Consider the following 15,578-nt stretch of genomic DNA (forward strand, 5'->3'; position numbering starts at 1 on the left):
GAAACAACCTGATAAATTGAAACTGTATCATGAATTAATACAACAACAACTTAACAGTAAATTTATAGAAGTTATTGATAAAGATAACCATAAAATGGGTCATTATTAACCACATCATGCTGTCATGAAAGAGTCAGTGACGACACCAATAAGAATAGTCTTCAACTACAGTGCCACAATAAGAACAGACAGCATATCATTAAATGATTGTCTACAAATTGGACCTAGCTTAAAACAGAGGCTACAAGATGTACTGTTACGATTCCGCTCTGGCATTTTCGCCTAAACTGCAGATATCAGTAAACCTTTTTAAGAGTAGGCTTGCAAAAAGAGGATCGTGACTTTACTAAATTTCTCTGGGTAAAGGATCCACAGGATCCTAATAGTGACGTCATCACTTACCGGTTTGCCTCAGTATTATTCGGAGCCACTCCGTCACCATTTTTACTCCAAGCTACCTTGGACACTCATCTGAAGAAATCGAAGAGTTCCTATAAGACTGAAATCAGTAACAACCTGTACGTGGACAACTTCCAAGGAACTACTAATGATGAAATTAAATTGGTAGAAATTTACCATGAGGCTAACCGTGAGCTGCTAGGGGCCAATATGCCTTTACAATCATGGGCCTCTAATAATCGACAATTAAACCAGATAATCGAGAAAGAATTTCTCGGCTATCAGGTACCTAATAAATTAAAAATTCTGGGCATGGAATGGAGCACAATTACTGACGAGATGAATGTCAAGTCAGTACAAACTAATAAATTGCCCCTAACTATGAGAAAATTGCTCTCATGTCAGTCAACCATTTGACCTTTTAGGCTTGCGTAGTCCTATTTTAATTAGGAACAAACTCCTCATGCAGGAGTGCTGGCAGAAAAATTTGATTTGGGATGATCGTTACCAATTGAGCTGCAAGACAAATGGCAGATACTAACAACGGATTTTAATCAATTAAGTGTTCTGAAATTTCCACGTAACGCCTTAAGACTAAACTTACCCACAGATTTGCATGTGTTCTGTGATGCATCAGGCAAAGCATATGGCGCAGTAGCCTATTTAGTTAATACACAACAGTCAATTCTGCTTACTTCAAAGGCAAGAGTTGCCCCAATTAAATAGAGGTCCTGACCCCAAATGGAGCTGACTGCCTTGTTAGTAGGTGTAAGGTTGGCTCATTGCCTGACCAAGACACTCAGTAATATTCACTTTGGTGAGATAGTAGTGTGGTCAGACAATGAGGCAGAGGAGGGGGGTAGAAATAGCCTAAGCTACTCTATCCCTTTGAGATGTATTTCTTTCTTATCTCAATAAACATACTTGAAATGAGGCAGTCTTACAATGGGCAAGAAATAATAACAACAAAACTCCCTACGTTAGTAACCGAGTCAAGGAAATTCATGATTTATCTGCTGGATATAAATTGAAACATGTCCCTACTAAGGACAATCCAGCCCATTACCTATCAAGAGGTTTAGCATTTAAACAGCTAATTAAGGCTCAGATGTGGTTTAATGGAACCCCCATGGCTGATTAGTGGTCAGTGGCCTGAACAAAAGCCACAAGTCATAGTGACCAATATCACTGCACCCACGGTGGACCCAGAACCTCCTTGATCCTTGGCTATCAATCCTCATAATTATTCTAGTTTACGTAAGTTACTAAGAGTAACTGCACACGTATTCGATTTTCTTAATAAGATAAGAATTAGATATCGATTTCCCAGACCTATCAAATAATGGATCAAACGTGCTCAACAAGAGGCTAATGGAAATGAGTATGAACATCTTCCTGACATACTAACTACGTCTCTGGGCATCTGCTGTGATTCAAATCACCATAATATACTGAGGTGTGGAGGACGTCTGCTTCATGCAGAGATTGACTTGGAGACTAAAAATCCAATACTTTTACCACGTCACCAAACTTATAGTTTTACATCACCATCAATATGACACTTTACATGGTGGAGTGTTAGACACTCTCACCGATCTTCGACAGAAATTTTGGTTTCCCCAAGGTCGCCAAACTGTGTAATCACTTAATAAATTATGTGAAGTCTGTAGAAGATATGACGCTTGAGTGTGTCCTTACCAAGGACCTTCACCACTCCCTAAGGAACGAGTTGTTCACCTTCGTCCCTTTGAGACAACAGGTGTTGACTATACAGGAGCCTTAATGTTAACAGGCACGCCGTATAAAATTCTGGTGAAAGCCTACATTTGCCTCGTGTGCAACCACACGAGGCGTACACTTAGAAGTAACTTTTGACATGAGTGCAGAAGCATATATCCAAGTTTTTCGTAGATATGCTGCACGCAGATCCTGCCCCAGATTGATGATTTCAGATAATGGGTCAAATTTTTTGACCGAAGTCTGTCTACGAGAGATATGGAACCATCCAGAGGTACAATCAGTATTAAAACAGAGACAATGCCACTGGAAATTTGTACCTCCCGGAGATTTATATCTCACCGCCCCTTGGCAAGGTGGTTTTTACGAGCGGATGGTGGGAACTGTTAAGAAATGCCTAAGAAAGGCCTTACATCAGCAGAAAATTAATCTCACTGAACTGCAAACCCTTGTCACAAAAATTGAGGCACGAGTCAACAACAGACCATTGACCTACCTTACAGATGACTTCTCCCAGAGAGAACCCCTGAGTCCCTTGCACTTAATTCATGGTGGTCTTCTGAGCCCGCTAATATCTCTAGCAGATGAAGATCCAGCTCACCATTCACATGTTGATAGGAGTGACTTGGTGGAAAGTTATAAACATCTTTCAATGATAATAGAGAAGTGCAATGAAGTATGGACTTGTGAATATCTCACCGAGAATACCATTATGGAGCTTCGAGCCTCTATAATAAAGTTCTACTGAAACCAGGAGACCTAGTGTTAGTCGACAGTGATGGACCCAGGTCAGAGTGGCCTATAGGCAAGATTGTCGCTGTCCACCCAGATCGTCAAGGTATCCTGGTGTTGTAATCCACAAGTTAGTAGGAATTATTAGCTAGAGGATCATTACTACAACACTTAACGAATGATGATTGGAAGTACATGTAAGTAGACAGACTATGGATCACATATCTAAGAAAGGTCAATGGATTAAGACCGAAGCAGTTTAGCCAAATTAATAATTCCTGGAAAGAGGAATTATTCTTCGTCAGGCTTCTAGGATCAAGGTTACCGCTCTAGGGATAAGGTTAATCGGATTATACCTTCCTTGAGAGGCGTGGTGAAATGTTTGAGGCCATGGTTGGCTAAAGGCAGTCTGATTGTGGGAGTGGAACTGACAAGTCCTCTGGATCTCCGTTTGTGGCAGCAGCGAAGTGTAGCAGACAGCTATGCGAGAGCCTGATGTGATCTTAGTGACGAAGTTAAGTCTGCAGTATGTGAGTATCGAATGAAAGACTAACCGGGTGTGGAGCGTTGTAGTAATCATTCCGTATTAGGGACTTAGGCGGAAGTTACGAGTGTGGGTGGTGATCGCGGAGGTCAAGTGGTCAATGGGTATTGGAAGTGTATTGACCTAATAGAGTATGTTAATATGTATTTATTTGTCAGAGTCTATTCTTTGTAATTAAATGACAAAACCCGACGGCCTTTAAATACATTCCATATGTTCATTCATTGTGTTCCAGTACAAACCGAGTGGTACGCCTCAAGGGTCTGGTGTGTGTAGGAGTATAGGTGGTAGAAAACGGTTGCTGAGGCAAGGTGTTATGTGTTGTGTAATCGCTGTGTTCGGATCAACCGGGGTTCAGCGTCACGACACTACGAATAGTAAAGGTTTTGTATCGAGGCACTACTACCTTGAAAACATTGGCGAAGTTGGTACCTCTAGAATTAGTTGAACATGAAAGTTCAACAGAGTCAACTTTACCACCAGTTTCAGAAAACAAGGCTACTGTTTAACAGAGCACAGGACCATCTAGAATCGCTGCTCAACAGTGTAAATTGAAACTTCACCAATATTATAATTCTGAGTAATTACAGTTAATTTATCATTCGATTTAAGTCGATCATGATGATACAGTTGGGTTGATGTCCAGTAACTCAACAGTTACAAGTCACTATGACCCTGGACAGTGATCCCACTGTACATTCGAAGTCGTCTTGATTTTGAATGACATCATATGATTAAATTTATAATTTATTTTACATGTGTAATCTTGTGGAACACAGCCTACTCATAAGTACCATCTGTTCTTGAATATTTCTGAGTTTACAGAATCATTCTGTGACTGAGTAATTTAGGTCAAGTTACTCAGGTTACTCAGGTATAGGTCAACTCCTGGCTGGCACATGTATCTTGATCCACATAAACATGGTTGAAGTGTAGGACCTTGCTCACCACGTGTCCGTCCCCCTCCTATATATATATATATATATATATATATATATATATATATATATATATATATATATATATATATATATATATATATATATATATATATATATATATATACATATATATATATGTCGTACCTAGTAGCCAGAACTCACTTTTCAGCCTACAATGCAAGGCCCGATTTGCCTAATAAGCCAAGTTTTCATGAATTAATATATTTTCTCTAATTTTTTTCTTATGAAATGATAAAGCAACCCATTTCATTATGTAAGAGGTCAATTTTTTTTATTGGAGTTAAAATTAACGTAGATATATGACCGAACCTAACCAACCCTACCTAACCTAACCTAACCTATCTTTATAGGTTAGGTTAGGTTAGGTAGCCGAAAAAGTTAGGTTAGGTTAGGTTAGGTAGGTTAGGTAGTCGAAAAGCAATTAATTCATGAAAAACTTGGCTTTATTAGCAATCGGGCCGTGCATAGTAGGTCTCTCAGAAGTGAGTTTGGCTACTAGGTACGACAATTATACTATATAATATATATATAATATCTATATATATGTCGTACCTAGTAGCCAGAACTCAATTCTCAGCCTTACTATTCAAGGCCCGATTTGCCTAATAAGGCCAAGTTTTCCTGGAATTAAATATTTTACTAAATTTTTTTTTATGAAATGATAAAGCAACCTTCATCTATGTATGAGGTAAATTTTTTTTATTGGAGTAAAAATAAGTAGATATATGACCGAACCTAACATAACCGAGCCTTTTTTTGGGGCTACCTAACCTAACCTTACCCCTATAAATATAGTTAGGTTGAGGTTAGGTAGGGTGGTTAGGTTCGGTTCAATATATAGACGTTAATTTAACGCAATAAAAAAAATTTGAACTATACATAGAGAAAAAGGGTGCTTTCTCATTCATAGAAAAAAATTATAGTAAATATATTAATTCAGGAAAACTTGGCTTTATTAGGCAAATCGGGCCTTGAATAGTAGTGCGAGCCAGTGAGGTTCTGGCTACTAGTACGACATATATATATGATATATAATTATATATATATATATTCGTACCTAGTAGCCAGCACTCACTTCTGAGCCTCAATATGCAAGGCCATCGATGTGCCCACTAAGCCAAGTTTTCATGAATAAAGTGCTTTTCGACCTACCTAACTACCTAACCTAACCTAACCTATACTTTTTCGGCTACCTAACCTAACCTAACCTATAAAGATAGGTTAGGTTAGGTTAGGTAGGGTTGGTTAGGTTCGGTCATATATCTACGTTAATTTTAACTCCAATAAAAAAAAATTGACCTCTTACATAATGAATGGGTTGCTTTATCATTTCATAAGAAAAAAATTAGAGAAAATATATTAATTCATGAAAACTTGGCTTATTAGGCAAATCGGGCCTTGCATTGTAGGCTGAAAAGTGAGTTCTGGCTACTAGGTACGACATATATATATATATGTATATATATATATATATATATATATATATATATATATATATATATATATATATATATATATATATATATATATATATATATATATATATATATATATATATAGGAGGGGGACGGACACGTGGTGAGCAAGGTCCTACACTTCAACCATGTTTATGTGGATCAAGATACATGTGCCAGCCAGGAGTTGACCTATACCTGAGTAACCTGAGTAACTTGACCTAAATTACTCAGTCACAGAATGATTCTGTAAACTCAGAAATATTCAAGAACAGATGGTACTTATGAGTAGGCTGTGTTCCACAAGATTACACATGTAAAATAAATTATAAATTTAATCATATGATGTCATTCAAAATCAAGACGACTTCGAATGTACAGTGGGATCACTGTCCAGGGTCATAGTGACTTGTAACTGTTGAGTTACTGGACATCAACCCAACTGTATCATCATGATCGACTTAAATCGAATGATAAATTAACTGTAATTACTCAGAATTATAATATTGGTGAAGTTTCAATTTACACTGTTGAGCAGCGATTCTAGATGGTCCTGTGCTCTGTTAAACAGTAGCCTTGTTTTCTGAAACTGGTGGTAAAGTTGACTCTGTTGAACTTTCATGTTCAACTAATTCTAGAGGTACCAACTTCGCCAATGTTTTCAAGGTAGTAGTGCCTCGATACAAAACCTTTACTATTCGTAGTGTCGTGACGCTGAACCCCGGTTGATTCCGAACACAGCGATTACACAACACATAACACCTTGCCTCAGCAACCGTTTTCTACCACCTATACTCCTACACACACCAGACCCTTGAGGCGTACCACTCGGTTTGTACTGGAACACAATGAATGAACATATGGAATGTATTTAAAGGCCGTCGGGTTTTGTCATTTAATTACAAAGAATAGACTCTGACAAATAAATACATATTAACATACTCTATTAGGTCAATACACTTCCAATACCCATTGACCACTTGACCTCCGCGATCACCACCCACACTCGTAACTTCCGCCTAAGTCCCTAATACGGAATGATTACTACAACGCTCCACACCCGGTTAGTCTTTCATTCGATACTCACATACTGCAGACTTAACTTCGTCACTAAGATCACATCAGGCTCTCGCATAGCTGTCTGCTACACTTCGCTGCTGCCACAAACGGAGATCCAGAGGACTTGTCAGTTCCACTCCCACAATCAGACTGCCTTTAGCCAACCATGGCCTCAAACATTTCACCACGCCTCTCAAGGAAGGTATAATCCGATTAACCTTATCCCTAGAGCGGTAACCTTGATCCTAGAAGCCTGACGAAGAATAATTCCTCTTTCCAGGAATTATTAATTTGGCTAAACTGCTTCGGTCTTAATCCATTGACCTTTCTTAGATATGTGATCCATAGTCTGTCTACTTACATGTACTTCCAATCATCATTCGTTAAGTGTTGTAGTAATGATCCTCTAGCTAATAATTCCTACTAACTTGTGGATTACAACACCAGGATACCTTGACGATCTGGGTGGACAGCGACAATCTTGCCTATAGGCCACTCTGACCTGGGTCCATCACTGTCGACTAACACTAGGTCTCCTGGTTTCAGTAGAACTTTATTATAGAGGCTCGAAGCTCCATAATGGTATTCTCGGTGAGATATTCACAAGTCCATACTTCATTGCACTTCTCTATTATCATTGAAAGATGTTTATAACTTTCCACCAAGTCACTCCTATCAACATGTGAATGGTGAGCTGGATCTTCATCTGCTAGAGATATTAGCGGGCTCAGAAGACCACCATGAATTAAGTGCAAGGGACTCAGGGGTTCTCTCTGGGAGAAGTCATCTGTAAGGTAGGTCAATGGTCTGTTGTTGACTCGTGCCTCAATTTTTGTGACAAGGGTTTGCAGTTCAGTGAGATTAATTTTCTGCTGATGTAAGGCCTTTCTTAGGCATTTCTTAACAGTTCCCACCATCCGCTCGTAAAAACCACCTTGCCAAGGGGCGGTGAGATATAAATCTCCGGGAGGTACAAATTTCCAGTGGCATTGTCTCTGTTTTAATACTGATTGTACCTCTGGATGGTTCCATATCTCTCGTAGACAGACTTCGGTCAAAAAATTTGACCCATTATCTGAAATCATCAATCTGGGGCAGGATCTGCGTGCAGCATATCTACGAAAAACTTGGATATATGCTTCTGCACTCATGTCAAAAGTTACTTCTAAGTGTACGCCTCGTGTGGTTGCACACGAGGCAAATGTAGGCTTTCACCAGAATTTTATACGGCGTGCCTGTTAACATTAAGGCTCCTGTATAGTCAACACCTGTTGTCTCAAAGGGACGAAGGTGAACAACTCGTTCCTTAGGGAGTGGTGAAGGTCCTTGGTAAGGACACACTCAAGCGTCATATCTTCTACAGACTTCACATAATTTATTAAGTGATTACACAGTTTGGCGACCTTGGGGAAACCAAAATTTCTGTCGAAGATCGGTGAGAGTGTCTAACACTCCACCATGTAAAGTGTCATATTGATGGTGATGTAAAACTATAAGTTTGGTGACGTGGTAAAAGTATTGGATTTTTAGTCTCCAAGTCAATCTCTGCATGAAGCAGACGTCCTCCACACCTCAGTATATTATGGTGATTTGAATCACAGCAGATGCCCAGAGACGTAGTTAGTATGTCAGGAAGATGTTCATACTCATTTCCATTAGCCTCTTGTTGAGCACGTTTGATCCATTATTTGATAGGTCTGGGAAATCGATATCTAATTCTTATCTTATTAAGAAAATCGAATACGTGTGCAGTTACTCTTAGTAACTTACGTAAACTAGAATAATTATGAGGATTGATAGCCAAGGATCAAGGAGGTTCTGGGTCCACCGTGGGTGCAGTGATATTGGTCACTATGACTTGTGGCTTTTGTTCAGGCCACTGACCACTAATCAGCCATGGGGGTTCCATTAAACCACATCTGAGCCTTAATTAGCTGTTTAAATGCTAAACCTCTTGATAGGTAATGGGCTGGATTGTCCTTAGTAGGGACATGTTTCAATTTATATCCAGCAGATAAATCATGAATTTCCTTGACTCGGTTACTAACGTAGGGAGTTTTGTTGTTATTATTTCTTGCCCATTGTAAGACTGCCTCATTTCAAGTATGTTTATTGAGATAAGAAAGAAATACATCTCAAAGGGATAGAGTAGCTTAGGCTATTTCTACCCCCCTCCTCTGCCTCATTGTCTGACCACACTACTATCTCACCAAAGTGAATATTACTGAGTGTCTTGGTCAGGCAATGAGCCAACCTTACACCTACTAACAAGGCAGTCAGCTCCATTTGGGGTCAGGACCTCTATTTAATTGGGGCAACTCTTGCCTTTGAAGTAAGCAGAATTGACTGTTGTGTATTAACTAAATAGGCTACTGCGCCATATGCTTTGCCTGATGCATCACAGAACACATGCAAATCTGTGGGTAAGTTTAGTCTTAAGGCGTTACGTGGAAATTTCAGAACACTTAATTGATTAAAATCCGTTGTTAGTATCTGCCATTTGTCTTGCAGCTCAATTGGTAACGATCATCCCAAATCAAATTTTTCTGCCAGCACTCCTGCATGAGGAGTTTGTTCCTAATTAAAATAGGACTACGCAAGCCTAAAAGGTCAAATGGTTGACTGACATGAGAGCAATTTTCTCATAGTTAGGGGCAATTTATTAGTTTGTACTGACTTGACATTCATCTCGTCAGTAATTGTGCTCCATTCCATGCCCAGAATTTTTAATTTATTAGGTACCTGATAGCCGAGAAATTCTTTCTCGATTATCTGGTTTAATTGTCGATTATTAGAGGCCCATGATTGTAAAGGCATATTGGCCCCTAGCAGCTCACGGTTAGCCTCATGGTAAATTTCTACCAATTTAATTTCATCATTAGTAGTTCCTTGGAAGTTGTCCACGTACAGGTTGTTACTGATTTCAGTCTTATAGGAACTCTTCGATTTCTTCAGATGAGTGTCCAAGGTAGCTTGGAGTAAAAATGGTGACGGAGTGGCTCCGAATAATACTGAGGCAAACCGGTAAGTGATGACGTCACTATTAGGATCCTGTGGATCCTTTACCCAGAGAAATTTAGTAAAGTCACGATCCTCTTTTTGCAAGCCTACTCTTAAAAAGGTTTACTGATATCTGCAGTTTAGGCGAAAATGCCAGAGCGGAATCGTAACAGTACATCTTGTAGCCTCTGTTTTAAGCTAGGTCCAATTTGTAGACAATCATTTAATGATATGCTGTCTGTTCTTATTGTGGCACTGTAGTTGAAGACTATTCTTATTGGTGTCGTCACTGACTCTTTCATGACAGCATGATGTGGTTAATAATGACCCATTTTATGGTTATCTTTATCAATAACTTCTATAAATTTACTGTTAAGTTGTTGTTGTATTAATTCATGATACAGTTTCAATTTATCAGGTTGTTTCTGTAACCCTGCTAATTGAAATTTTAATTGGGATGCTGCCATAAAATAATTTACTGGGAGTTGTGGGTTATTCAACTTTCATGGCAGCTTCATCCAAAACTGTTTATCTTTGTACACAACAGTATCAAGATAGCCGGGAGATAGTTGGGAGCCGGTCGACCGAGCGGACAGCATGCTGGACTTGTGATCCTGTGGTCCCGGGCACCGGCAAGAAATAATGGGCAGAGTTTCTTTCACCCTATGCCCCTGTTACCTAGCAGTAAATAGGTACCTGGGTGTTAGTCAGCTGTCACGGGCTGCTTCCTGGGGGGGTGGAGGCCTGGTCGAGGACCGGGCCATGGGGACACTAAAGCCCTAAATCATCTCAAGATAACCTAAAGATATTACTGGTAAGTCCATGTATCATCTCGACTAGGCTTTTCAGGGACTATACCCAAGGTGTCTAAATTCCACAATTTATGTACAGGGGATCAGGCTAATTATCCTCAGATATGTCTCTGATCTGTCGGGGTGACTGTTCCGAGCCTAGTCATGCCACTATAGCATGATTTGGTTGTTTGCCAGTTGAAGTAGAATTTTGCTGAAAAAGCACTGGTTCTGTTAGCAATTTGCCTCCAGCTGATGACAACAAATTCATACCGTGTTGTCTAGTGCATCCAATTATAAATCTATAATAGTAATCAGCTCCAATAAGGATCCCAACATCACTGAGACAATCTGAGTTTATATTGTAGTCAGCTAGTCTCATGCCGTACGCTTGAGATGTTTAACAGTGTGAGCAAGACCTGAAACCTGCAGGTTAGAAGGAATCTTGTCCATAACTACTGCTTGTATTTGGCTGGTGGAGCCTCCCAGGCATACCAATAACTTAACTACTTGGTAATCCCGAGGTCCACTATTTGTCAGGAATCCAGAGATATATAATTTTACTCCATTGTCGGTTTTCAATTTCAACTGCTCAACTAAGTGTTGTGTAATAAAGGTCTTCTTTGAACCTTGGTCAAGAAGATCTCGAGTGTTAACTCTAGATTTCTTGTTAATTAACTTTGATTGAGCTGTGGGTAATGTAGTGGTATTACTCGACTCAGATGCAAGCAGATTAATTTCCTGGTGCAATTTGCAGTATTGTACTGATGTAGAATTAGTAAAATCCTTACGAGGATTCGTTGATTGTGGTTGGGTCTTTTTACATAAGGCATAATGATGGGGACCCTTGTTGCACTAACGTAAGGTGACTATACAGTTATAAGGGTCATGAGAACCCATGCACTTCGTGCATCTGTGCACTTCTTGCAGATGTTTAATCCTAGAATTACTGTTACGATAGACACTACATTTGTAAGTGAGATGTTCTTGTTCACAGAGCAAACACTTTCTCTCTTTTGCAGGATTTGTCATCTTAGTTGACGCATCAACAACAGTCTCAGAGGGCGTTACAGACTAAATACCTACATTACTACTCTTGATTCTAGTGAATGGAGTAGCTTTAGGTTTGTGTTTGTTGGACTTAATTACAGTCGATTTTGTTTTTGCTGAATTCTCAGCATTATGCTGCTTGGACTCGGGTTTAATCCTTTCATGAGTCTTTAGCCTATTAACCGTGTTTCTTAATCCCTCAAATATTTGATCGAGAGTGAGAAACTCGGTTTTGTAGTGAGAGCAGATTTCTGCTAAAATATTACGAGAAAGTTTCCTCTGGATATAGAGGAAGTTTCCTCTGGAGAAGCAACTTAATTGACCATTCGGAAGCTGGTACATAAACTTTAGTACCTAAAGCTTTCACAAGAGACTCTACCTCCAACCTAAATTTCTAATTTCTGGAGGGAGTCTGGTCAGTTACTGGGTGAATTTATATCTAATAATTGATAATATAAATTAGCTATGCTTAACTCTTTGTTGCAGTAATTTAACTCCAAGAGTTGTATAGCTTCCTCATAATTACTCTCTGTGAGAGATAAGTTGTTTATGACCTTCTTAGCTTCCCCTTTGAGAAGGCTGTGAAGGTAAAAAAAATTAGATACCTTATCAATAGAAGGTTTTAAATGAATATGGACGTTAAATGATGTCCAAAATGTATCCCAATTTTCTTCATCCAGTCCAGCAAAGGTAGGCAAGTCTAAAGAAGGTAAACGTGCCTCTGGTTGTAACACACTGGATTGAGATACAGTTAACTTTGGATTTACTTAATGTTTGTCTACTAAACCAGTTAAAACATTAAGTTTATCCTGGGTGTCATCTACGTACTGAGATGTTTCTGCTATGGCTTGGCCTATTTCCTCAAGCTCAATGTCTGCAGCATTAAGTACATTGATATAGGACACAATTACAGACTTAATTTGGTCAAATTTAAGATCAGCTACTCTCAGAGATACCTCTAATTCATGGTAATCAATGGGAGTCGCTTTGGATAAGGTTTCAGACTTATTGAGCAGTCTGGTTATATGGCCTTTACGACCTGTTAAGGTTCTCCTTAATTTCTCAGGAGTAGCCATGGTGATTTTATGCTCAAGTTTTATGGGACTTGAATAAGTGTTACTGAAGTAACTTGGATATTTGCCCATTCACTGGCAAATATCGTAAGGATAGCCTAATATGTTCTGACTAGGCTACACACTACTTCTTTGGAGGTTACACTTACCTATCTAACAACAAGTAATTAAGATTTGAGTAATACCTGAATGTCACTATTGGAAGTACGTTTGGCTAGTTCTTTATTATCACCATTCGATGGGATAGTGGCATTCAGTAGCATCAAAAAATGTACACAAAATAATATAGTAAATTATACAATAAATGGTTATGTATCCCACCCTGTTTTAGGGTCAGCACAATCTATATAAATAAAAATGAAAATGTTCGTGTGTGCATAACCGCTAATCTCCGAAAGTTCTTCACCGATTGCTTGGAAATTTTCACACAACGTTCTATTCGCATCCAAGCAGGTTTTTATATACATACTATATAGATGTCACGTCTGTGACGATAAAAAGAACATGCTTTTTCTGAAAAACTGCTTTTTTATGTGATTTCCATGTGAGGGAAATCTTCGAAACCTCGTTACCGATTGCTTTGAAATTTTGACACAAAGATGCATTCAAATAAGTGCGTCTTTTCATATATCTACTATATACATGCCTCACCTGTGACAGGAAAAACTTTTTTTTTTAAAAAACAGCGCCATCTGTTGGACGTAAGAGCAACACACGCTGTAATCTCCGAAAGTTCTTCACTGATGGCTTTGAAATTTTGACACAACATTGCATTCGAATAGGCGTGTCTTTTTATATACCTACTATATAGATGCCAGCCCTGTGACAGGTAAAAACATGCGTGTTTGAAAAACAGCGCCATCTGTTGCACATAATAGCAACATGCCCGCTATATTAAATATGTCACAAATTCCATTTCAGTGTTTCCGATTGCATCGATAAATTTCAATGGAATTTCAATGGAATTTCAATGGAATTGAGCTGTGTTGTTTACCATACCGTTCATTTCGTGAGTATAGTTTATTTTTGTATTTTTTCATATTTTCATTTTATTTTTCAACTGTTTTCTTATATTTCAGTGATGGGAACATCAGATCACTTGATGTTCCCGATTTTCTGATGGGAACATCAGACTATTTGGGAAGGCATCGGACGAGGGAGTGGGGATGACGAGGGGATGGAAGTGAGAGATGGTGGGAGGACGAGGGGACTAGGGAGTGGGTAATGGTGGGGAAGGACGAGGGGACGGGGGAGTTTAGGATAGTGGGGACGAGGGAATGGGGGAATGGAGAATGGTGGGGAGGACAAAGGGAGGGGAGTTGGGAGGCCGAGGAAATGGGTGAGGGGGGAAAAGGTGGGGAGGGCTGGGGGATAGGGAAGGTTGCTGTGGCTCAACAACGCAAATGCGCTGCTGAGCCACAGCAACGCGTGGCCGGGTACTGCTAGTAGTATATAATATAATGAAAATAGGTCCCACCCTGTCTAGGGTCAGCACAATAGTAAATATATAATGTACACTACTGTCTAGTACAGGACTAGTTGCAATAATTTCTACTTAAGAAACTACTAAATTATTTAGTCTGCACTTGTATGAAGCTTGGTACAACCACAGTATAAATATCCTACCTAATAAAGGTTAGCATAAATGTAACTGGGTGCAATAATGTGGATATGATTGTGCTGTATTTTTTTAATTTATTTTAGTTTTTGTTATATAGAATATGTACACTTAAACACAATTAATATTACAAATATATTTATATATACAAATAGGTTTGGCTTGCTAGCCACAACCTCTAATGGTGGTTGATAGTATTAACTAATTTGTTAACCACATATGACCTGGACTCACCTGATAGGTGAACACCGTCCGAGTTTAAGTTTTGACTATATGGTCTTGCTTTAAAATGTACGAAGGTGGCTTCCAATCTTACTCTCCTCCTCAGTCGAAAATTAATGTAATTAGCAGAACGTCGGTAGTATACAGGACTTCCCCAACGATTATTACTACTTAGTTGGCGAGGTTCCACTAACGACAACACTACTGAGTTATTTTGTTTGAATGAATTAATTATAGATTTGAGATGATTAATTATTTCCGCTGGAGGGCGAGTAGAATGGATGTCATTACCACCTAAATAAACTATGGTTAAATGGTGAGGCCAATCTAACGCGGATGTTAATGTTGTATTATTATACAAATTATGAGCAGTTGCTCCTGGTGACCTAAAGCTTCTTACCTCAGTGTGAGGTATAGGTCTAAGAGTTGTGGGTAACTGTTTGTGACCCACTAATGTTACTTTGTACATGAAGTATTAATAGAATGTTAGAAATAAATTTAATGTTGTTTAGACTATGACATGAGGCAGTCTGCTGACAGCCGAAATTAATGAGAATATTTATGTAGCCTGATATACGGCACACAATAATTAGTGTTAGTAATGATTAATAGGGTTTAAGATAGCCTAAATTCTCAACTATATAGGTTCAAGGGACTAGACTTTGTCCAAGAATCGTTATAGATTTTAATATTAATTGTTATTTATCCGATTCATAAAGGACCAGAAATTTATGTGGGAAAAGTCTAACTCTCAATATTAACATTAATCATACAAATTGAATACTAAGATAACTCCGAAGGACCACCTCCTTTTATATAAAAAGGAAAAATAAATTAATATGAAATGACCCAAAGAACCAGTGGCCTATGGACCTAGATTAAATAAGTAGAATATTAAGAGCATTAAATGAACTGTAGTTACAATTAATTAAAGAGT

The 15,578-nt window shown here is 38.7% G+C and overlaps 2 protein-coding genes across 2 annotated transcripts; one reads left to right on the forward strand and one right to left on the reverse strand.

Annotated features, from left to right (window-relative positions):
* Positions 1-2,275: 2,275 nt before the first annotated feature.
* LOC123751548 (uncharacterized) lies at positions 2,276-2,884 on the forward strand. The gene has a single exon (XM_045733641.2). It carries the CDS (start codon positions 2,276-2,278, stop codon positions 2,882-2,884), a length of 609 nt encoding a protein of 202 aa, XP_045589597.2.
* Positions 2,885-7,429: 4,545 nt separating this feature from the next.
* On the reverse strand, positions 7,430-8,038 carry LOC123752725 (uncharacterized). The gene has a single exon (XM_045734748.1). It carries the CDS (start codon positions 8,036-8,038, stop codon positions 7,430-7,432), a length of 609 nt encoding a protein of 202 aa, XP_045590704.1.
* Between the last annotated feature and the right edge of the window lie 7,540 nt (positions 8,039-15,578).

The sequence above is a fragment of the Procambarus clarkii genome, chromosome 13 (assembly GCF_040958095.1).
Source record: "Procambarus clarkii isolate CNS0578487 chromosome 13, FALCON_Pclarkii_2.0, whole genome shotgun sequence".
In the NCBI taxonomy this organism is placed as follows: Eukaryota; Metazoa; Arthropoda; class Malacostraca; order Decapoda; family Cambaridae; genus Procambarus; species Procambarus clarkii.

What these genes read in the sequence shown, in the direction of transcription:
- LOC123752725 (XM_045734748.1), bottom strand. Translation starts at nt 8,038, where the DNA reads ATGAGTGCAGAAGCATATATCCAAGTTTTTCGTAGATATGCTGCACGC.
- LOC123751548 (XM_045733641.2), top strand. Translation starts at nt 2,276, where the DNA reads ATGAGTGCAGAAGCATATATCCAAGTTTTTCGTAGATATGCTGCACGC.